This window comes from Lagopus leucura, unplaced genomic scaffold (genome assembly GCF_019238085.1).
Source record: "Lagopus leucura isolate 7727_CA_CO unplaced genomic scaffold, USGS_WTPT01 Super-Scaffold_797, whole genome shotgun sequence".
Taxonomy (NCBI): domain Eukaryota; kingdom Metazoa; phylum Chordata; class Aves; order Galliformes; family Phasianidae; genus Lagopus; species Lagopus leucura.
The window spans coordinates 4,290,459-4,314,837 of record NW_024962259.1 but is presented as its reverse complement, the minus strand read 5'-3'; the positions used below and the strand labels follow the sequence as shown (position 1 = coordinate 4,314,837).

The window sequence follows — 24,379 nt, the reverse complement described above, 5'->3', positions numbered from 1 at the left end:
GCAGTATCAGTCTGTAGCCAAAATGAAACTGAAGTGTGGCATCCAGGGCTGGGAGCTGAATTTGAGCCATGGTGTGGGTGCAGCAGAGAGGAGCAGGGCTGCCAGGAGCAGTGCCCGTGCCCTGCTCACAGGGACAGACCTCTCATCTGGAAACCCAGAGTCAGTTTAGCTTCAGTTGGTTAAAATAATTGTCCTTTGCCTCTCTGAGCTGTGGATTTTCTAGCTGCTTCACACAAGGTCTCATTCCCTGCCCCAGTTTCAGCTGGCTTATCAGAAAGGGATGCTGCTGCCAGCCAACACGCGCTCCCCATCTCAGAGTGCACGACATGGGCTGCAGAGATTATCCTCCAACACAGCCACATGCTCACCAGGGAGGGCTGTAATATCCTCGTCTCTCCCCCACGATATTGTTGTTTTATCTCCAGCACCACCAGCAGTTCCCTGCCCTTCCCCACGCACTGCCTGCCCTGCAGCACTCCTTTGTGTGCCCGGCAAAGACGGTTCCTATCGCAGCTCCTGCAATCACGCTGCAGGGCCAGGACCTCATTAATTATGGGCCCAGGATGGAAACAAACTGCTCTGTGGTTCCTGAGTCACTTTCAGTAAATCATGATCTGGCAAGTGAGAGGGTTGCCAAGGTGTTTTGTCCTGTTTGAATTGCATCTCATTTTGTTCGAGAGATCTGCTTCTCTTACAGGATGGCTCTGTAGGGAGCAGCAGAAATAAATCCCAAATTGTTATTAGCAGAACTGGGGCTGGTTCAATTGTATGCACACAGGCACGCTCACCACTTTCTTCCAACTTCCACCTTCTGCTGTCCATTTCTCAGTGCAGGCAATCAGAGATTGCTTAGGGATTAGGGAGAAGTGTAATTTATTTAATGATCATCATTAAAAGGAAAGGTTTCTGCTAACTACAGATAGGGAGCCAGGCCGTGGTCTCATCTGTAATCACTAGCTGCTATTGCGGCACAGTGGCAGCAAGAACTGCACAGTCTGGTGGATAGTGCAGGGACTGGGAGATGAGATGAGGCTGTTGGGCTCCCTGCCCAGCTCCAGCCCATGGCTCTGGGCAGGAGAACGACCCTTTGGGGCAGCTCTCAGCTGGCGGCAGCCTCCAGAGCTCTGCTGGCTTCGGTGGAGCCGGGACAGGTCCTGGCAGCCGCACTGCAGCCTCCCCTGGGCCCTACTGGCCTTGCAGCACAGCCACGCTGACACTGACTTCACGTAGTGGGAATTGGGAGCGTGGTGGTATTTGCACTGTGTGTGATGTCTGCAGTGAGGGGCAGAGAGAGATTTGCCAAGCGGGTTCCAAGGGCAGCCGATGTCCCTGTGCCTGCTGGGGAGGCAGGTGGCAGTTTGGGGGCAGGTGGTGGCTTTGGGGTGAGGGGGGCTCTGAGGGCAGGGGGCCCGGTGCTGTTGCCCCTCCCCACATTGCTGACCCAGCCGCAGGCAGCACAGAACCACCGATGGCATTTGTCTAAAAGCGTCGTGTAAAGCGTTGTCTCTCCTTTCCTCTTCTGCAGGAACGGATCTTCCTAACGCTCTCTAACTACATCTTCACAGTGATCTTCCTGACTGAGATGACAGTTAAGGTAAATGAAGCCAGAGGGGAAGTGTGCCTGTATGATATTAGTGATGTTTTATTGCAGTGATGAGGGAGGCGAATGTTTTCATCTTCTGAACCATATTCGAATGCCCACCACAGCCTTACGCTGAGCGCATTTTACATCGGAACAATCTCACTGAAGTTGCTCTTGATTTACACCATTATGGGATGCTTCCATTCAGCAATCCTCCCCTATTCAGCAAAGCTCTCCAGCACACGCTTAGCGTCAGCCATGCATGTAAGTCCCATTGTCTTCAACAACCCATTGTCCTCACAACCTAAGCAGCTCTGTGCCTTCCTGAGCAGGCAGAGACTGGAACACAGCAAAACACTGTGCTGGGTTTGAGGCGGGAGGCTCACAAAACCCATTGCTGTAAATCTCTCTTGTGTAATTCATAACGGTCTCACAGAACAATTGCTCTCTGGAAAGCTTCTGGAGTTTCCATGTTTGCAAAGCTTGTAAATGGTTGCTTGGGTGAGCCACTCAGCACCTTTACTCCAGGAATCCATAGCAGTAAAACACCATCCACCTTTATATGCTGGAGCGGAAGTTGTTAGCGACACTTCTGTGCAGCGTGTCTTAGCTGCATTAAAAATACAGCAGCTGTGAGGGACAACGTGGGGTATATCTGCAGAGTTATTGTACAGTCCTTGAAATACAACACTTCGCTGATTTGTCTAATTAGGCTTCTATACTGGGAAGCAAATGGACTTGCAGACTCATATCTGTAAATAATGCATTCTCAGCAGGTTGCTAACGGGGAGAAAAGCATCAGATGCAAAAGTCGTAATTTGCTGTACCTTGTTGTCCGGGCAGGTGGTTGCACTGGGATTGTGTTTTGGGGAGAAAGCCTACCTGAAGAGCAGCTGGAACGTTCTGGATGGGGTGCTGGTCCTCATCTCCGTCATCGACATCCTCGTCTCAATGGTGTCAGACAGCGGCACGAAAATCCTGGGGATGCTGAGGGTGCTGAGGCTGCTGAGGACACTGCGGCCCTTAAGGTGAGCAGAGGGTGAAGGAGACCTTACAGAGCACGGGGGCTGTGCAGCAGTTGTGCAAGGGAAGGGACAGTGTTCTGCTGAGCCCTCAGCAGCTCCGGGCTCTTGCGGTGCTTTGGGAGCAGCCCCACGTGCAGCAGTGAGCTGATCGATGCCTCTTCTGCTCATTAAAACACACATCCCCTGCTATTTGTGTTCTCATTTGCTCTGTGCAAAGTGCAGCTTAACAGCTTCCCCCCCTTTCCTTCAGGCAGTCGATGGCTTTTGTAACACAGGAGGAAATTAGTAGCAGGTGGCAGATCATTTGTAAGGAAACAGGGACTGAACTGCTGCTTAACCTAGAATGCGAGGAACCTTTTCCCCGCCATTCCCCACTAATTTGAAAATGTCCCTGGTGTGAAAGCAGCCCCATCCCTGGCAGCAGCACCCCTTGACCAGAACCACCCCTTCCTGCAGGTATGGCTCCTGTCCTGTACCCCAGGCTCAAAGGTTTTGCTCTGTGCTCAGTGCAGCCCCTCTTTAATGCCATTGTTGCTGCTCTGGTTATGCTGCAGCTTATTAACCTTCCTGCTCGAAGCACTTTTGTGTGCCTGTCATATCTTCATACCTTCACTTTGAGTCAAGATTTTCACTTTTGTGACAACAAACAGGACCCTGCTTCTGACAGAAGATGTTGTTTTACTGCTCTGGTGTGAATAATAAGCCTAAATAACAACGGCCATGCCCGTGCTTAGGTGTCTTTCAAATATTCTCAGCAGCTGTAGAAGGGAAACTGTTGAAGTGGGCAATGTGCATGTTGTGACTGGTGAGTTCTAGGACACGAGCTGCTTTAATTGCTTGTGTCTGGACAGAGCTCACTGCGCTGTGGTTCATCTCTGGCCATAGGCTGACTTCCTATCTGACTCAGATTCAGACCTTATTTTTTTTTGTGCGTCCCACAGCATTTCCACGTCAGCTGTTGTTTCTGGGGGGAGTTTCTGCCCTATTTTTGAATTGTAGGATCTGCTCTGCTTTTCTGATCTGGCTGATTTTTGACTCAAAATACAGAATAACCTGGATACTTCTGGGTAAAAGCAGGATCAGCTTCCCATCTCCGACTGCGGGATGCAGTCCTCTGCAGCCACTCAGGTCCGTGAGCAGTTTGCAGTCGTGGGGAACAGTCCATCGAGCAGCTGCGGGGCGGAGGAAGAGCTGCCATCTGGAGCATGTGCAGGGTTAGACCCTTCCTCTGCTATTCCATGCCTGCTGGCATTTGATATGTTTTCTCAAGAGAGCATCTGAGTGTTTTCAGCCAACATACGGCTTCGTACTACAAAGGAAATGTAAAAAGACAGCAACAAGCCCTTTCTCTAAATATGTTCGCAATCAGTTCTATTCCCCTGTAATTAGATTTGTAGGAAATGAAAAAGCAGCCATCAAACTAGGGGCTTTTCAGTAAGTCGTAAATCTCAGCATGTGGAAACCCATCTGCCTCAGCGCCGCGCATCTGGGCTGCCCCGTGTGGCTCTGCCCAGCCCTCCTGCCCTGCCGCTGCCCCTGGGGCTCCAGGACCTCCCCCCCACGCCCCCATCTGCAGCCGGACTGATGTGGGATGGCAGACAGCACTTTGTGCTCCCCGTGTTGAGATGGAGACCCTTCTGGAGACCGGACCGTGGCTTTTCCTTTCCTGGAAAGTAACCTCAGCACCGCTGAAGGGACCTGGCTGCCCTCTGTGCTTTCTTCACATGGGCAGTAAGGAGGACACCGCCAGAGGGGAGTCACTGAGCTCAAAGGCAGGGACAGCCCTCGTCACCTTGGCTTTGGCTTTTCTGTTCGCTAATTGGAAGGAGTTCTTGCAAAAAGACCTGCCTTATTTTGTCTCATTCTCTCCTGTGAAAACAGCCCTGCTGCTTTATGCAACACTCAAAGCCACGCGTGCTTTTGCCATTGGCACAGACATAATGCCATGAGTGCCAGTCATGGGCTTTTGATTGCATGATTGATTATAGGCGCCCAGACTGAATCCATGAGCATTCCAGCCCAGTTTTATGACCAAAATTCCAAAAATATATTCACAAAGGAGTGACATTCAAAGATGTTTCCATGACCCTCTGATGTTTCAGCCAGTAGAGAGATTGCTTATACAATAACATTCCTTCCTAATGCGTTCAACCTGCTCTTGTTGGGATCAAGTGTTGTAGCTTAAGATATAAGAGAAATCAAGACTGAGACTGTATTTAGAATTAATCAGGTTGGACTTCAGTGCTGTTTTACTGCCTACAGAGCCTGGGCTTTGGCTTTCAAAGCAGATGGATGAATTATTCACTCTTCATACCATCGCGGTATCAAATAGTCATTTCATAGACTCTATCGCGTCATCTATCACCTCTGCTATTTCACTTTTTTTTTAATCTGTGGAGGAAGGTCTCCATTAACGTTGATCTGCTATTTCATCTAAGTGCTCTTTCTCCATCTGAGTGCTCTGTTCAGGCTAGCAGGCTTACAGGCAGCAAATGCGATCCAGCTGGGTGAGGAGGGCAGTGGTTTCGGAGTGTGTCACAGGGGCTTAACAGCACTGTGAGTGCTGAGCCCGGCAGATCCGGGAGGAATGTGAAGGATTTGCATTTCTTCACACTGAACGAAAAATGGTCTCACTTCAGCTTCCCCATTTTTCATATGCTTAATGCAGACTGAAATTGTCCTGCACGCCACTCTGGTGACTGGCATGACTGGAGGGCTCCAAATCAGCCGCATCCTTCAGAAATAAATCGCAGGAGTGGTGGGTCAGATAATACCGGTCTGCGAGCCTGATATCAGCAGGATCTCAGGCAATATTGATGAGGTGCAGGGATGCTGCGTGTTGACATATTGGAGCTGACACTAATAATCTGGCAAGGCTGAGAATTTCACTGGCACTTCTTTGAGAGTTTCAGACTCTCCGGAGAGCCGGCAGGAGGCTGCGTGGACGTTGGATCAGACCGTCATTTTGAGGCTGCTCCAAGGTCTGAAGGTTTTCATTAGTAAGAACTATTATTTTTCGGAATCTTTTCAAAGCCTTCTCTCCCTGTAGGGCTGGAAACAGCACTGGCACGGAGCTGGGATGGTGGCAGCTTTTACCCTCCTGCATTCTTGTTTGAGGAATTCCCCGGCTGATCAGAACTCTGAGAGCAGCCAGACGCTGCAGCTTCTCAGCCCTTTATTCTCAGTACACGCGACTTTGCTGAGCCAGATGAGCAACCTCCTCCTTCTCTGCTGGATACCAAACAGCCTCACACAAGGGAAATCACTTTATTATTTCTAGAATAGGTTTTCTTAATAACTGTTGGAGAAAATTATCACCTTTAGACTCTGGAGACTGAATTTTGCCCATTTCCCCCAGAATTTAAGGATGTTCCAGTAGTTAGACCAAAGGGCTTCAAGTTAGAAGACCTGATATCCATCCCTGCGAAGCTATGGGCAAAAGACCTCAGCCAAGATCCCAGTGTGCCCAATGTCTATTGCAGTCACTGGAAGCAAGCTGCCTGCAGACCTCTCAGAGCACAAGCAGTGCTTCTCCTATGCCTCAGTTTCCCATCTGTAGTACTGCAGCTGTAACATTTCACTCAGGACAGCATAAGGGTAACGTGTGAGGGATGGCAAACATCTTCAGAACATCTGAGGATCCAGAAGAGAGATTCAGTCTCGAGCTGCCTGCACAAGGGGCACAGCATCCCCTGGGGCATCTCAGCCCCTCCTGCTCCCTGAGCCCCCCAGGCCCTCCTCAGCCCCGGAGTACTGCAGGTCTGAGGTGCTGGAATTAAGGAGCCATAAGAGCTACCTGAGAGAGACACCCAGCGTGAGTAGCAGCAGCATCTGCCTCTTGTGTGTCGCTGGGAAGGGAGCAGATGAAAATGCCACCATCTGTTTCTTTTTTAAAAAGATAATTGACGATTTACCCTTGACGTGTAAATATTTAACCAGAAAAAAAAAAAAGGAAATAATTTTTAGATTTTCAGGATACCGTTTAATGCCAACAGTCTCCGAAGGAGCCGTTCCCTGCCCTCCCTCTGCTCAGGCTGTGGGGCAGGACGGGGCTCGCAGGCTTGGCCGCGGTCCCCAGCACCCCACGGCCGGGCCGTGCGCGTCGGGCACCAGGATGTGTCCGTGGGGACCTCTGCTGGGAGCACCGGGGACCGGAGAGGGGGGGGGGAGAGGGAAAGGAACTGGATTCTGTCCAGGCGACAGAGCTGCAAGCTGTGCTCCAGGCGGTGCAGCTGCATTTGGGGCCAAACGGCAGAGGCGGTGAGAAGACTCGATGGCAAAAGAGAAAAGCAGGCAGCAACAAGCGGGCGGGGAAGTTTTCGTGGCCCCCGTCAGCACCAAGCACCGGGAGCAGCCCCCGGCTCCCTCCTTCCCTCTCCTGCTGCAGCAGCTATTTCTGCTTTGGGAAAGCACAGCTCAGAATCACAGAATCATCAAATCTCCGGAGTTGGAGGCTTCTGTGGCAGAGTACAGAGCCAGCAAAACGCTGAGCTTCGGCTGGCAGCGGGAGAGAGGCACGCAGCCCCATCAGATGCCTTTATCAGAGCTCCAGCTCTGCACCTCCGTGGCCGTGAGCCTGAACACCTCGTTCATCTTCCCAGCGTGGAGAGATGCGCCTAAGCCAACGCACATCAGCCTTGTTCTTTCATCATAGTGTGGCCTTTGAGAGTGAAGTACAGTTTCTCCTCTTTTATATAGGTATTCTACCATGCTTCTGTTGTGATGTGCTCATTATTCTTCCCCACCTTCCCATGTAGCCTCGAATGCTATGCAGTACCTGGCAGAGTGCAGCTGCAGAAAGGTCGGGTGCCTGTGTTCCCGCTGGGGATGTTCCCCTGGATGCCAGCAATGGTTCCATTTGGTGGGTGCAGAGCTGACCCCTGGGGCACCAAGGGGCTCTGTGGGCACACACAGGTCCTGGCTGTGGGCACACCGGGTCTGCAGGCAGCTCTAAGAGCAGCTGCTGCATTTCTCCAGCTATGGGGAAATGAGGAGCTTTGCCTGAAACTACACAGAAGAGCACTGTGGGAGGATTCTGCAGTCCTGGATGCGCTACAGACATACAGGTGTGTGCTTGTGCATGAAGCAGAGCAGGAGGCTGCATCCCAGGGAAGGTGGTCCAGGCTGGAAAGTAGAGAGCCCTTCAGACCAAACTGGAGGAAGAAGAATGCCATAATGAGTGGCAGTGTAGGAAGCTGATCAGGAAATGGATTGAGGATCGACAGTGGGTTAGATAAAACCATCACTCCAAGCTTGAAAAATATGAGGCCAGCCCTTATATCCGCCGTTCCTCCTGCACTGACCTTCCTGGCTCCTCACATGTGCTCTCCTCCTCTCACACGTGGCTGTGTGCACAGGCAGAGACCCCTCTCCCTTGACAACCACAGAGGCCACTCTTGCAGAACTGCTTCTCCCATCCTGATTTTTGAGTTATTTGCCATTCTTTTCCACATCAGAAGCAAAACCAGGCACAAGCAGGACTGACATAGGCTTTGTGCTTCTTTGCCCCCACAGAGTCATTAGTCGAGCCCAAGGACTGAAGCTGGTGGTGGAGACACTCATGTCATCCCTGAAGCCCATTGGGAACATTGTGGTCATCTGCTGTGCCTTTTTCATAATCTTTGGGATCCTGGGAGTTCAGGTGAGTCCCTGTATGCCTCTGCACCAAGACAATAAGTGTACAAGCCCTGGCTGATCTCACAGTTGGCTGTTTGTACCAAACCAAAGCTTCCTGGGGAGCTCTTCCTTCTAGCAAGGAAGCACCAGCATTCCCATAATTAGTCAGCCATTAAAAACTCCCTAAAGAATACAGCCTAACAGTGAGCAGCCATGTGCATCGCTAGCAGTAGCTGAAGTAGCAGAGATCAGAGCCACGGAGCAGCGTCAGGTTTGTCTCTTTGTGGCTCCGTCAAGGTCCTGTGCCCATGCTCCAGAAATGCGTGTTGGTTTTGAATCTGTAGTTGTGCCATAGTTAATGGCCCAGAATGAGTCAGACCCAAGGGCTTAAGCAGTTCTTGGACCCCCTCAGCAGCACAATGTGGCTTTTCTAGTGCCCTCGAAACATTTATTTCCGAAGTTCAGTCGTGGCTGTGTGCCACTTGATGTGTTGAAGCTTTCCTATTGCATGCAGTGGTACGAAAGCCACGATGACCCCCTGAAAGGCACAGAACGGGCTTTCTTCATCGCTTCCCCACCACAAGGACTTCTGCTCTGCCTGCAGCAGGACATAAATCAAACCATTTCTCCACTTTCTTCCTTCCCCTGGCCACACCACAGTAGAGTGAGGCCTGAAGCATGACATGTACTGCCAGCAAACCTCAGCTCAGGGAAACTTAAATCCCATTCCTGTTCAGTCTGTGAGATAACATGGGGACATCTCCCCTCCGCCTTCCTTCTAGGTTTAAAGCAATGGGGAAATAGAAGCTTTCAAGGCTGAAATCGCTGGTGTGTAAACTCCAGAGGGACCCTGACCTGGAGATTCATTCAGATTCTGACAGTTTGTATAACTGAGGGCTTGCAGAAGCAGAGATTTCCAAGCCTGATTCCTGCTGGCACTGCTAGCAATATCCTCAGTCCTAGCAATGCAGGAACCCAGGGGAAAAAGTGGGAGAGTTTCCTATTTAATTGATTTCTCATTACCTGAGAAGAAGAGATTGTTTCACACAAGTATTCTGACATAACACTGATTTCTCTCTGAAGTTTACTCGCCCTGTTGCAGCCAGCTTTAGGAAGCAGCTCTGCTTTGCTTTGTTTCAGAATAGCGTCTTATGCAATGTTTTTTACTAATGTGCTGTATAAATAATGAATACGGCATTGGAAATAAACAGAGGAGAGAATTGTGCCATCCATAACCATGGGCAGCTGGATTGGCTCTGTCACAGCTAACTGCCTCCATCCCTTGTGCTGAGGTGATTCAGAAAGCTAAGCACATCCTGTAAAACGGTACAAAACTCAGGCATGGGAAAATTGATGCCAACCAACAAAACCTGCAGTGCACCCTTTGGATTTCCTCCCTACTAATTGTGATGCTTCCCCTGTGACTCACTGTCTTCTGTTAAATTGTCGTGACTATCGATGTGCTTCAGGGGTAGATGTGAGTAAGGCTGATCTTGTATTCGGGAAGCAAAGTTCTCGGTTAATGTTGATGTGTAATTAGGGGTGAGATGAGGGCCGTACTATTTCTATAAAAAGATGATCCCTCCAAGTTACAGTTGGTTTTCCCGTGTGAAGGAGATCAAAGTACAGCTGATAGAGCTTTACGCGATGGCAGTTCAGACTTGGGAGCTTCTAACGGCGTCTCCTCTTAGCCAGACTGGTTCTGTCGTGGTGCTCATCCACGTGTGGATGGTGATTAATCAGACACGAGCAGCAGACTGCCAAACCCTCGGCCTTTCCCTTCTGGCAGTGCTGGAAGCTGGAGCTCCGACTGACGCACCACCAGCAAGCAGCATTCTTACAAATCAGGCTCTGCATTTCCAAACCCAGTTAGGAGCTGTGTTACTGCTCCCACCTGACAGGCATTACGGTCCGGCTCCAGGAGAGATTGTATTTATGGACGATATATTAGAACAGTTGTTTACCTTCCTGCTTAATTAAAACTTTCTGATCTTTGCAAGCTATATCTCCCTTGTCTGCCTTACGCATGATAGTGTTTCTCCACGGGAAGATCAGGGAATACTCTTCTTACATCCGAGAGTTTTATGGTTGCGTTGGATGGCGATTACCTTTGCGTGCCTAGAGAACATCCTGCTGCTGCTGCGGGTTCCTGAAGGAAACCCATGGAGTAATGTGTGGGTTTATCTTGTTTGCTATTATTTCTACTGATATTTATCTACAACGGCAGATCAAAACCCATCAGCATCATTCCTCTGTATACCCAGGTGGTGTTTTAAGGAGCAGGTTGCCAGCTCTCCCCGAAACAGCAGCTTCTGTCAGCAAATAAGCAACCTGGCTGCATGGCTGGCTGCGAGCCCCTCCGTTCCACTGGCATCAATCATGTCTGAAGCAGTCCTCATCCCCTGCCACTGCCTGCAGTTACATGCAGGGAGGCTGCTGTTCCTCGGGCGTTTGTAGATCAGGAGTTTGCTTCCCAGGAGCTGCATCTCTCCTGCCTTACACCAAAGGAAGGAAGGTCAGGGTCAGGTATCGGGCACCAGGCTGACGCCTCACACGAGGAATATTTTCAGAGCACAGCGGTAGTTGGAGAACAGCATTCAGACCCGAGGCGGAGCGCAGCCAGCCCAGCACGCAGCAGAGCCCAGCTGCAGCACCTGGGCTGTCCTGCAGTGTGTCCCTTCTCCCCAGCAGCAGCACGGCTCATGGCTGTGCCTCCGAGCGCCGCCTGCGCTCAGCTGGCACGGCCCGGTCACAGTGCATTGCCCGGCACTGCCAGCGCTGCTCGCTGGGTCACAGAGCCAACCCGCATGCCCCAGCAACGAGCCTGGCAGCAAAGGGCTGCAGGCAGCTCTCGGGGCGCCGAACCGAAGCTGCAAATGCCCCGTGTGGGTGCCCAGAATGGTGTGAAATGATGCGTTTGCTCATTAGGCACGGATCAGGCAGGCTGCTCAGTCCATAGCCCACATGAACGCGGCGATTTCCCTCGACTCATCTGGCTGCATGGGCTGTGCAGAATTCCCTGTGAGAAATATCCATCCTCTGCTGAGAAATCCTGTGGTCTGAGCCATTACCTTTCCTCTCCTCTTTGTGTGTTTTGCAGCTTTTCAAAGGCAAGTTTTTTATCTGCCAGGGGGAGGACACCAGAAACATCACAAATAAATCGGATTGTGCAGAAGCAAGCTACAAATGGGTCCGGCACAAGTATAATTTTGATAATCTCGGCCAGGTATTAATAGCACGGTAATCTGCTTCTTTGCTCCTTTACCTTCTTGACTTAAAACCTGTGCATTATTATCCCATGGGATTTTCTTACAGGGCACTGCCAGTCACAGTAAATATTCAGTTCACACACAGCATTCTGTCTCTGTAAATCCCAAAGGTGGTGTTTCCAAGCAGCCACACACTTCTTTTCAGAACAGAACAAGCACGTGTGGCTTTGTGGAGTACTTAATTGCTTCACTGCTACATAACAAACCAAATATATCTTGCAGAAGAGCTTGTCTAATAGAGCCGGACACATCCAACCATCTCTGCAACACTGCCTTATTTTAGCTGCATGGCGAGGACTAATTAGCAGGGAGCAGTAGAGACCTGGAGGGTGGAAACGAAGCTGCTTTGTGTTCAGCTTTGTGGTTTCCGAATTAGCACTCGTTGCTGAACCATGTTCTGACACTGATGGGTTTTTGCTGCCAGGAGAAACCTTGGGCATCAAAGTGCCCCATTATCAGCCAGCTAATGGCAATCTGCAGACAGGAAAGGGCTAAGAGGAGTAAAGTGTTACAAGTGAAAAATCTCTGCTGCAACTCCTTGCAACTCTTCTCTGCGTTTTTCTAGGCCCTGATGTCTCTCTTCGTGCTGGCCTCCAAGGATGGCTGGGTGGATATCATGTACGACGGCCTGGATGCAGTGGGAGTTGACCAGCAGGTATGAGCTGCAAGGAGCCAGAAATGCGGCTAGAACAAAAGGGCAATGCGTCAGGAGGGAGCACAGCGAGGAGCCCTGGGCTTGAAGCCAGCCTTTTCCCTACAGATTTTGCCACGCTGTTGGTGTAATAAGGCCATAGCAGATGAACGGCCCTTGCTGAAGAGAGAAGGTTGGAATTTAGAGCATTTTGGGAGAAAAGAATAGCTCAGCGTGGGTCTGGGTTTTCAGTGAGGGCAACGATGGCTGCAGGGGATGCTGCTGGCAGATCAGATGTGGTTCTGAGCGCACTTTGTGATTTGGGACTGCTCTGCTGAACCAGCTCAGAAGGCTGTGGTCACAGGGAGCAGAGTGCACTGCCCTGCCACAGAGGGTCACCCACTGTCCAGATTTCGGATGTAGCAGCTGTAACTATTTGCTCCTTTTGTTTTGAGGTTTCGTTGACATTTGCCTTCCATCCCCTTTGTAGCCAGTCATGAACTACAACCCGTGGATGCTCCTCTACTTTATCTCCTTCCTGCTCATCGTGGCCTTCTTCGTGCTCAACATGTTCGTGGGGGTCGTGGTGGAGAACTTCCACAAGTGTCGGCAGCACCAGGAGGAAGAAGAAGCCAAGAGGAGGGAGGAGAAGAGGCTTCGCCGGCTGGAGAAAAAGAGAAGGAGTAAGGAGAAACAGATGGCTGGTCGGTAGTCTTTCCACATCTTTCTGAGTCCTGCTTGACTTTCCACACAGTTCCCTCTCCCCCCCCTCCCTGCCTCGCATCTGGTGATCATTCTTCTCCTAAAAGCATGTCCAGCTATGAAATTTGCATGAAGGAAGTAGTGTGATTTTAGGCTGAGCAAGGAGACACGGAAGCCTTTTCAATCACTGCGTGATTTGCAACGACCTTCCCATTGGAGGTTATTTAAATTTAAAAAGTAATGATAACCAGACCTGGAGCCTCTTGGATGGCAGCGCTCAGTGTTACACAAATAGTGACAACTGCAAAGATCCGCAGTGCTGGATGGCACCGTCCATCTTCCAAGTCATGAGCACTGTTGCTGATAACTGGATTCACTATTTGGTTTATTACAGCCTTGTAATGCCACAGTGATGCCACCTGTCCCATTTATCACGCAGGATTATTTATTGGCATGGTAGCACCACTGCTATTCAAGAGTGTAATAAAATAATGGAGACATCTCGTTCTAGTAATGCTTAAAAACCCCTCAGAGAAACACATATCAAAGCATTTGCTTGAGAAATACAGATTAGAAAACAAAAGCGGGGAGGAGAGTAACTAAGGAGGCAAAATGGCAGTGATGCAAAGTGAACTGAGCCCCGAGCTGTGTGTGCACACCTGCAGACCTTCTAGAGGAGGCTTTGAAAGGGAAAGGTGCTCAGCCTCCACTCTGTCAATGGTCTTCTATCTTTGTCTTTGGGTGTTGTTTTGTTTTTTTTATATTTTGGTTCAAAAATTAAGGAATAAGTCAGCCAGGGGCCAAAGTCGGATGTACTCTTCTCACATGGTCTCCTCTGCCCAAAGGTTCCTCCTCGCCCTTTGTGTCCATGGCCTCACTCCCCCCAGTCTGTCTTTGCTTCTCTCTACGTCCCTTCTCACAACTCTATCTTCAACAGACTTCAGTACTGTTTCAGAGACTGTCTGATCAAACACTTGTTCTGAAAGCTGGTGATAATAAGTCAGTTTTATTTTTTTTTAATAATCTAGGAGCCATTTAATAGCTGTGGCAGGTTGCTCAGCCACGTAGCACAATCATCCTCTCTCAGCCTCTCTCCATTCAGCACTTATGCAGCACTTTCCCTTGTCTTTAGGTCACATTACCTTCCCAGGTTTTGTAACCAATAGCATTATCATAGCAGCCTCTGGGCATCAGGGTTTGCTTTGTGCCAAGAGCCTGTCTCCCTTGTTGCTCAATGGGAAGATGGAGGCTTCCCTTGGGAGCAGCAGAGAATACTGAATGGGAATTACTGAGTAACAGCCTGATTGAGCCCATGATGGAGCACCTGGAGAAGGGACACAGGCAGCCCTGGGAGCACAGCTGAAAACAGTTCACCTGTGTAACCAGAAGGTTCCGCCCCACTCTGAGCCTCATTTAAGGGCTGGCTGCTACAGAGAAAGGTTCTCTACCTGGAGATCCCTCCTTTTGGAGCGTTCAGTGAGCCCTGATGCTTGGGATGGGTAAGCAAATTTTTCTTTCTTTCAGTGAGTTGTGACCATCAGCTTTTTTTTTTTGTTTGTTTTTTTAGTGCCAGTTATCTGCAATCACCTTACCCTGCAAGCACTTCAGGCTGCTCTCAGCTGAGTGCAGTGCAGTGGAAGGAGCTGGTGCTGCCTGGGAGCCTCTTTCGGTCAGCACAATTTCCCAAATGCAATTTCAGGCTGATGGTAGAAAATGCTTTTAAACACCGAATAGAAAGATCCCTGTTTAAAGTCACAGTTCTGGAAGGCAGACGTAGAAGGAAAATAGATGTTTAGTTACTATTGATAACCTTATTTATAACGCTAGAGGAACTAGATGGTGAGAAGATGTAAGTCTGGGCAGTTTCCTAGTGGAAAGGAATCACAAAATGTTCTTGGAGATACAGTTATTCATTCAGTCCTACGAAATGTCTAATTAAAGAGGCAATAAGAGCTGCTTTATTGAAGATCAAATATTGCTGAAAATTCAGTTGCCATAAAAACCTTTAAAGAGCAAAGTCTGAAGCCCTCCAAATCTCTTTGGAACAGTTTTCCCCATTTGCGTTCAGCCAAACGTTGACTTTAAACAACCTTGTCCAGCTTTGCCTTAGGAGCCCACAGATACCATTGCTTCATCCTGCATGGTGGGAGCTTGCAGGTGATGCCAAGTTAGGGATGGTACCAACAGCTGCATGGGGGCTCCTGGCAGGGCATTCTGAGCGTCCCCCAGCGCCCACACCTGCCCACAGATGTCTGTTTTCCATGCAGCCAGGTGTAGCCCATCTAACAGTTGTTTTTCTTCATAGACTTTTCAAACGCACTTCCCCAGTCTGACATCTGCAAAGCAGAGAAGTGTGTGGGACCCCGGTTTGGTGAGGTGTAGGCAATGCAGTGGCCGCTGCCAGGCGCTGGCCCAGCAGGATGTGTGCCCTACCTCAGGTACCCACTCTGTCCTTCAGGACTGCCTCCTCCTCATCACCAAGCCAGGGCGTTCTCTTGGGCTCCCACCACGGGAAAAGCACGGGAGCCCTTCGCTTTTCCCGATGAGCCCCAATACCCGAGCTGCCCTCCCTGAGATGCAAGGAGAGGATCCGCCAGGAGATACTGAACGGAGGCAATGCAGAGCCGCAGGAGCCTCTGACGGGGAAGGGGATCGCTGCGTGTCCTGCCGGATGATTAATGCCGTTTTGTTCTTTTAGATCTAATGCTGGATGATGTGTTAATGGAGAGCACAGCCAGCGCGGTGCCAGGTACTGGGCAGCTGTGGCGTTGTGTCCCGTGAATGGCAGTGCTGTGTAACTAACTCTGGCCGCGCTGCTCGGAGGCATCCCACTAAACCTGTGTGTGGTGCAAGGCTCGGCGCTTCCCTCGCGGCACACGGCTCTCGTTCTGACTGCAGGTCTGCCGGCCTGCCTCAGGACTCACACTTGCCAACCCTTAATTTATCCAATGGTCATCTCATGTTTTTCAGTCATCTTTTTTTTTATTTATTTTTTTCTTCTGGCTTTCGTTGAACGCTGTCAGACTTCTCATAGCTTTTCTTTGTGGTTTTTGTTTTTTGTTTTTGTTTTTTTAGTTCAGAGAATAATGACTGGACTGTGAAAAGGATCTTTGATTGTTTACTCTGGCTTTCCAACCACAGGCTGAGGAGTGTGAGTGATTTGCAGGAGTGTCTCTGAAGGCAGGCAGGGCCACATAGGGGGAGCATTTCGTTCTTTCTCCACCCTTGCTCCACGCAGGGAGGCACAGTACTCAGCAGGATAAGATCCAGGATCTTCCCCACACTGACCTCCAGCAGGGCTGGGAGGAAATGATCTTTAAGGTCCCTTCCATCCCAATCGCGTGATGCTATGATGTGGGGATTATCTGTAGTTCTACCAAACCTATGAGTTCTTCTCACTGATTGAGAGCTGCTCCGTCCACAGGGCATCTCCTGGGTTAAAAAGAGTAAAGATGCTGCCTTGTGCCCTCTGCAGGACTCGGGCCGTGCCCTGCCATAAGTCTGTCTCCTTTTATTGTCAGAGGAAGCTTTGATCAGCCAAGTGTTTTGTTTAATTTGTAGCTCACAAATATTAGCCTGAATAATTAAGGAGGCGCCAATGTAGAAACAAGTATAGCTATAATTTTCAACAGAAATAATATCCTGGGAAAACTGTGCCGTTAAAACTCTCACCTGTGAAAAATCCACCCACCTGTCAGACATTGCACAGAGCATGGATTGAGTAACAGCTGCAAGGTGAGGGCTGTTGGCTTTGGGCACGGAGGACAGCTGTGGGGCAGGGGGTCCCACCTTTGTATTTCTGGGGCTGCGGTGGAAGTTACCACAACATGCTTTGATCGATCCCTTCCCGCTGCCATTCCCGGTGTTTTTATTTCTGTGCCTTCATTCTCGCCCTCCTTGGCAGGCCCTGTTCTTTCTGCGGTGCTGGGCTGCCAGACCTCGCTCAGTGCTGGGTTCCCCCTGTGCGTGGGGCTGCGTTTGTTGTTTGGTTGGTTGTGATGCCTCTTCTGCTCGTGCACAGTTGCATCGAGCCTGGTTTACGTTATTTTATTTTCTTTTTAAGGCATTGAACTCATTCCAGTCCCCTCCATTATCCCATGCAGACTCAGGCTGTGCTCTGTGTTGCCCTGTGTTGCCTTTCCATTGGGTTTCATCTCAGAGAATGTGGGGCTGCCAGCTGGTCCCTGTGGGGTGGTGGTGGGTGAGGGTTGGTCCTCCCATGGCCCAGGGGATGCCGCAGATGGGAGCCTCAGACCCACACACATGGGTGGTTCCTGAGGGACTGCCTTCCTCTTGGTGTGAAGATAAGACGGAGTGCTGTGTGCTGGTGCTCACTGGGATGTTACAGTTTTATAGTTTTCCTTTTATTTTCTCATCAGTCTGCATTCTGTCACAACTGGAAACTTCACAGTGGAAATAATTTATTTTCTGTTTTGCTTTTTATTTTTTTTATTTTATTTTTTTTTTTAAGATAAATCCATTCAGTACAATAAAAGCCAAGTAAAATGCTCTGTATAAATAGAAAAAGCAAAAAGTTCCTTCAGTGCAAACTACTTTTTAATCTAATAATATTCCTGATACAGTTTGTAAATCCAGCTGCGTCACAGGCTCATTGCTCACGGCTTGCTGCTGTCCTCCAGATATACCCAGACCTGTGAAGGAGTTAATTCCCTTATTAGAGAAGAAGGGAAAAGCCAGAGGAGACTGTAATGAAGTTGTCCCACTCTCGTGAATTCCAATTTCCTGTGCCCACACAGCTCTGACTGCAAAGGCACTTTGGGGAAAGCAGCAATTTCTCTCTTGACAGGGCAATATTGGGAGGCAGCCCTGCGCCAGCGGTGACACCAGCTGTCCTGCAGCCAGGGAGGGCCTGCAGTTATGGGGCTGTCGTATCTGCACAGCGCCCCCAGGACTGTCCCCCAGGCCCTTCTGCATCCCACCTCCTGCAGCGGGGCACTGTGGGGTGGGGGGTGCAGCGGGTACATCAGTAGCATTGCCTTAGGCAGTGGGCTGGGGGGGGGAACTGAGGCCAGAGCACAGTGAGATGCTCGGATGTGCCAGGAAGGCTGCAGCATTCTGCTCCCAGCCATTGGCAGGCATTGCCTGTGCTCCCCATCCCATGTGGTGCTGCAGGGAGGAGCAGGGAAACCCTGCTTGGGAAACAGCCCGAGTGGAGGACTCGTAACAGTGATAAGCTGAAGGCTGGTGCTGCTGTGCCAGGCATCGACCCAACTGCTGCAGCCCTACAGAGCCCATCTCTGGGGGGGGAGAAGCAAGTGGGCTCCCAGGACCACCATCTCCCTCTGCTGGATCACCTTCCTACCTGGGCTAGGAGGAAACTGCTTGGGACCTGCAGCCTGAGCTGCTTGTGTCCAGAGGAGCTCATCTCCAGCTGATGCAGCTCCCTCGCCCCCGCTCCTGGCCTGCAGCCATAGTGAAGCAGCTTGATTTACATCCTGTTTACCAGCCTGATGTTTCGTAGTGGGCTTTTGCTGTATTTTCCCATTTTCTCTCATTCTGCCCATTCTTTCTTTTGTTCATTTGCTCTCCTTGTTTCTTTAACGCCACGTGTGCCGGGAAGCCAGTTAACCTTTCAATGATAACCAAGACTAACCCAGAGCTCTTGTTGTTCTTGACACAGTGTATTGTAACAGTACAGTAATGTGGTGTTGTGTTAGTTGTGAAGTTCACCACCTGGAGTTTAACAGATGTCTGTATTTCCCAAGATGTTGGTATTGTTTAGATCTTTACTGCAATAATTCCAAAGAACACTGTGCGGTAGGAGGCAGGGGCTTTGCACTGGATAATTACGCACCAGTACCACCCGATGGGTGTGCAGAAACGCTCTGCTCCTATAGAAATGGCACTCAGACGACAGCAGGAGCTCCCTGCCTCCCTAGGCACAGTGCTGTGTGTCGGGCAGCATGCTGTGGGTGTGCGGCTGGTTCATCACCAGGTGATCTCAGTGCTGCACTGATTTGCATGGCCAGCATGCAGAGCACGGTGCGATGAGCGCTGGTCTGATTTATAAACAGGGTTGACAAATCCCCTCCTCGTGAAGTTAATGGTGAAGGACAAAGTGTTTACCAACAGCAGTTTTCTAAGGCGGCACCCGGAGATGTTGGGCTGTGGAAACCCTGAGGATGTGCTGGGAAAGGCGAGGCAGAGCCTTGGTGCTGCAGGGAGGGGGGAGGTAGACGAGCAATTAGCAACCCTGCTTATAAGGTCACACAGCAGCTCATCCAGGTGCAGATCCCTGCGCAGGGGACAGTTTACAGCCTCTCTCTAAATCCTCTCTCTGTTCTAATGGTGCGGTGCTATTCTGTAGGATTTGGAATTACCTGTCAATCAAAGCTGAAAAAACATGAATTCCAGTGTGATTATTCATAAGTAAATCCACTGCAAGAAAAGGCAGAAACCCTGACATTTTTTCTTTTTGAATGTGAATTAGACATAAATGTAGAGAAGTGATCCAATTACGATGGTGTTTCTTACTGAGATGATAAGTTGGTTCATAAAAATAGGTCCTGTTCCTGACTTAATTGTATTCAAACATTTTAGTTAATTTGCTACTCATAACTTAGCATAATGTGATCGAGATATCTTGACTTTATGGAGATTTATGCAGATTCCAAGATATCTGACATAGGCTTATGAGTGAGTCAGCAGCTGCTGCTCTGCTTCTTTATAAGCACTCAGTAGGTGCAGCATGGAAATTCATTGTGCAGGCCTTTCCATCCACGCTGTGCTTTAGCTCTCCAGCACAGATCACCTCAAGCACCCAAGCGTTGCAGGGCAGAAAGGGAATGTTAACACTGCCTTCAATGTGACTGTGCTGAGGCCAAACTGTGGCCATTCCAAACACCTACAGAATAAAACCTCTCGCTGGTTTGTCTCTCTGGTGCCCGGGCTGTAGGGGAAAAGCCTGTCTCTATGGAAAAACCAAAGCAACTCTGATTTTCAGGATCCTGTTGTGAAGCAGGGAGTGCACAAAGCCATGCAGCCTATGGCTTTGATTGCAATGCCTCTGACTATTGACAAAGCGAATTCTATTTCCAGGCAAAACTTAATCTTCTAAAATTAGTCTTCCCCGAGGGCAGCTGAAGCCCGGCCTTCACAGCTCCGTTCTGCCCAACTTTCTGCTCGGTGTAATGCATCAGGCTGCACACGAGCAGAAAATATCAAGCCGTGTAATTCTTACAGCTCAACGATTTTCGTAACCGGTTGATCATCTAATTAGTAGAGTAATGTTACACTCTGACATATTCAAGACAGTCCTTTCCACTTCAATCTGCATTATAATGCCTCCTTGAAAATGGTACTGAATGATATACTCAGCCTTGGCATTTCCTCATTAGAGATTAGGTGAGTAAATGAGTTTATCCGTGGGAACATTTGGGGTCTAAGAGCACGTGTCGTTCTGAGGCAGCTTGACCTGGGAATGAGTTGTACAGCGAAATCTGTGCCTCGGTAATCTGGTATAAAACGGAGAGCCGTTATTTCCTAACGGCTGAGGCTGACTGATCAGTTTCCCGTGGTATTTTTATGGTCCCTTCTTCACGGCTCTGACAGCCCAAGTGTTGAATTTCGTTCTCTCTGCAGTTTACTGCAAAGAACATAATAGGACCAAATTACTTCTCTTTCAAAGCCCACCGCTAACTGAACGCCCTTTATTTCTAAGCCACTGGTACTAAAATCTGTCCCTGGCATCTGACTGCTAATTGGGCTTTTGGATGCTTTGGGGACTTTCTAAGCTCAGCAGCAACAAAAATTGTCGGCTTAATTTAAACTTAATTGAAATTTCCCAATGGTGAGAACACTCCTCAGCACAATGATCCCAGCTCACCTCATCCCTGATGCCGTAAGGCTGAGTATAGCGCATGTCCCGCTGAAGGTGTTTAATGGATGTAAGCTGACAGGAGCCCTGCTGTGCATTAAAGGTGGTAACGTGGCAGCAGAGGGGGAGGGAGGGGAAGAAGACGACAGCATGTTGCTGTAATCAGTCTAGAGTTTGTCAGCGTGGGAGGTGAGGGTGCATTGGCTGCATGGAGGCACAGAGGAGTGACTCGCCGTGCTCTCGGCTCTCCTCCCGCTGCAGAAGCACAGTGCAAGCCCTACTATTCGGATTACTCCCGCTTCCGCTTCCTGATCCACCAGATGTGCACCAGCCATTACCTGGATTTGTTCATCACCGGCGTCATCGGCCTCAACGTGATCACCATGGCCATGGAGCACTACCAGCAGCCCAAGGTCAGTGTGCTGTGGCTGGTGGGCGCGATTCAGGGCGCTTCTGCTCTTTGGTCTGGGGCCCTGCTCACCATGCCCATCCCTGGGCTGGAGGTGTCCATCCTGTCCCTGCCTTCAGGCTGTATCCATCCGTACGGATGGGGCCTGTTGCACCTCTGCCCTCTGGTTAGGTGCGAGGTGACTGCTCTGGCAGTTGGGCTGGGAGAGCATTTGTTTCGTTAGCTACAAAGGATCGTTATTAAAACCCTCTGTTTGATTGAATGTTTGCACCAAAAAAAAAAAAAAAAAAAAAAAATTGCATTTATGAAAGCTTTCTGCTTTGCAAAGTTTCTCCCAAAGTCCCATAGGGTTTAATTTTCACAGGCACTGGGTTCTATGCTGGTCCTTAAAATACATTTTAATGTATTAGTGTGCTCAGTTCTGGGTTTGGGTCATATTCTGGAAATAAAAACAGCCTGTCCTGGGCCATCAAGCCTCTTGTGCGTAAGAAGGAGATGGAAATAGGTGCTTTTGCCATATAACTTGTACTTATTTTTATTAGCTACTTTCAGAATGAATAAATACAGCACACAATAAAAGGAAATATTCTCTAAAACTACACAGGGTTTGAATACTTAATGTTTAAAAAAACAAAAACATTAAATACAGGGAAAAATATCCTCCAGCCTATCATAAAGGAGCCAAAAAGCCCAGTTTATTTCTTCTGTTTGGGTCACCTTCAAACAGCCCTGGCAGCTCCTGTGTGATTCAGTCAGTTGGTGATGAGCAATGCTTTTGGCTGCAGAGCCTGCGCTGGAATCTCGTGAGGGCGTTGCATCTCGCTGCCGCTCTGCAGCCATGATTTCTCTTGTATCATAACTGTGCTGGGCAGCTTTTTGTTTTTAATTTTCTTTAGGAAAATCACATTTTGTCTCTAAGCCTCTGGTATGCAGCATCTGCGTAATGACCCTGAGGTTGGTGTGCTGTGGGATGACAGCACAGAGGGCTGAACCATGGCCATAGGACCACTCTGGTCTGCTTGCAGATGATGAGAATGGGTTGATAGTTGGAACAGATGATCTTGGTGGGACATTTGTCATCCTGCTGAGCCTTTTGTCCTGTTAGGGACTCAGCAGTTCTGCTGGAACACGGTGAAGGCAGGCCTGCTGGCACAGAGCTGGCACCTAACTTCTGTGCTCTGTCCTCACCACAGGTTCTCGACGAAGCCCTGAAGATTTGCAATTACATCTTCACCGTTATCTTTGTCCTGGAGTCTGTTTCCAAGCTCATTGCCTTCGGGTTCCGTCGCTTCTTCCAAGACAGGTAACACAGGCTGCGGCTTGGCTGCCTGGGGGCTGCAGGACACAGCTGCCCAAGGTCAGGGTTTTAGAGCCCGGTGACCCTTCTGGTGTTAGCTGGGTAACACGAGGGAAAGCTTCTCGGTGTGGTGGTTGGAACTGCGTGGGGTGGGGGCTGGAGAGAGGAGTGTGCATGAGGAGGTGTGTGATGTGCATCCGTGTGGTGGGCAGACAAACGGACAACAAGGCAGTGCTGGGCAGCAGATCTTCTCCTGACACCAGCAGCGTGCCTGCAGAACCTGGAAGGCCGGGTGAATGAGAACAGATTGTCCTGAGAGAGAAAATCTGCTCCTGAGCAGAAACCAAGGAGGGAAAGGACCTCTTTTCATGCAGATGCTGAGCAGCGTACAGAATGACGTCTTTCTCAGATTTCCCCTCTCATAACCCCTCAGGGCTTGTTTTACGCCCAGAGCAGGTCATGCTACAAGGACTGGCTGCTCCTCCCAGGCAAGCCCACAGCGAGCCCCGTGTGCTGCAAAGCAGGAGTCGTCAGCAGCTCCAGCATCACCCCTCAGTTCCACAGCCTCTGGATGCAGAACTGCTTTGTTTCTCATTCCCTTCAGCCAAGAGCATCGTTGGCCATTGGCTGATTTTATAACAAGCTGTGTTAATTATAATGATTTCATAACATAACTGCTTTTGTATAATACCCTAGAAAAATGCTCAGATTCATTTGAGTGTGAGAACCATTGAAATGCCTGGAATTTGTGTGAAACAATCTGCCTCCTGTTGCCAGCTTCTTAGTAGATGTTAAACTTCATTTTGTGTTGTCTCCAGATGGAACCAGTTAGATCTGGCAATTGTGCTGCTGTCTATCATGGGTATCACTTTGGAAGAGATTGAGGTGAATGCTTCGCTCCCAATTAACCCCACTATTATCCGAATCATGAGGGTTCTCAGGATTGCTCGAGGTGAGACAAATTAAGCAGAATTTGCCTGTATTGAGGTGCAGGGTCCCCTCCAGGAGAGAGTTAAGTGTTGGGAAACAGTGGCGGGGCACATCCTCATCACAATGTGCATAGCTCTGGCATCGGCACTCTGTAAACAAATAACAGAACAATGGAGGAAAATAGTTGCGAGGAGCCAAAGAGCTGAGCCGACTGACCGTGTGTTTCTATCTTAAGGGAACTTGAAGCTGAAAGCTTAGAACTAAAAGACAAATAGCTGTGGTTGTAACGCCCAGAGATGTACCTGGGAAACCATGCCAGTCAAATGAAAGTCGTCTCTAACAGGGATTGCAGAACATCAGCCTGAGTGCATTGGCTTTAAAAGACAAGCATCTAATAAATTTAATTTCCCGTGAGACTTTACATCTCTCCACATTGTGACAAAACATGCCTTGTCACCGTGCATCCATCTCTCCTTCCGCACTGCAACAGCACGTACTGGGCTGGGAAGGCAGCTCCTTTAGGGCCGGAGCTTTCCCAGCAGAACTTTGTGGGTCCAAATGACAGAGATGCAAAATGTGAGTGCTCAGGCTCTAAATAAAGTACTGCCAGGCTCTCCTGAAGGGCACTGTTGTGCTCTGAGGTGTAATTGCTGTGATTGCAGCCCTCTTCTAAGCGAAGAGGGAACTGGGAAGAAATGAGATGCTGCTGTGTCTCAAGGGGTGGGGGAAAATGTGTTTTTCCTGTGCATTGGATCCCTTTCAGAATTAAAAATACATACACTTTCCAACTGGGTATGCAGCCTCCTGGAAGAGATGTGATTCACTGAGGTTCTGATTTACACATTTGCAAGTGGGCAGCCTATGGAAGTAGGAAAGTGGCCCCAGAGCTGGGAAACAGCTGCTCACAGCGCAGGGAAAGAAAGAGGGGGGAGAAGAGGGGTGCAGTGGTGAAGTGGGGGGAATGATGCTCTCTGTCATCTCTTTTGCTGGGTTTAAACCCACTGGGAACAAACCTGGTGTGCACAGTGCTGTGAGAGGTACCAAAGGGCACCGCTCCTCCCGGCCAGAAGCTTTAAAGCAG

General features: G+C 49.6%; 1 protein-coding gene across 1 annotated transcript in view; it reads left to right on the top strand.

The window, feature by feature from the left end:
- Positions 1-24,379, top strand: part of CACNA1G (calcium voltage-gated channel subunit alpha1 G) — a 107,564-nt gene that overhangs the window by 63,509 nt on the left and 19,676 nt on the right. Inside the window, exons 20-29 of the mRNA XM_042865132.1 lie at positions 1,526-1,594; positions 2,426-2,610; positions 8,122-8,248; positions 11,324-11,449; positions 12,058-12,147; positions 12,614-12,806; positions 15,524-15,574; positions 20,924-21,075; positions 22,265-22,374; positions 23,187-23,320. Of these exons, the coding sequence (XP_042721066.1) occupies positions 1,526-1,594; positions 2,426-2,610; positions 8,122-8,248; positions 11,324-11,449; positions 12,058-12,147; positions 12,614-12,806; positions 15,524-15,574; positions 20,924-21,075; positions 22,265-22,374; positions 23,187-23,320 (1,237 nt within the window). The remainder of the gene's footprint in view (positions 1-1,525; positions 1,595-2,425; positions 2,611-8,121; positions 8,249-11,323; positions 11,450-12,057; positions 12,148-12,613; positions 12,807-15,523; positions 15,575-20,923; positions 21,076-22,264; positions 22,375-23,186; positions 23,321-24,379) is intronic.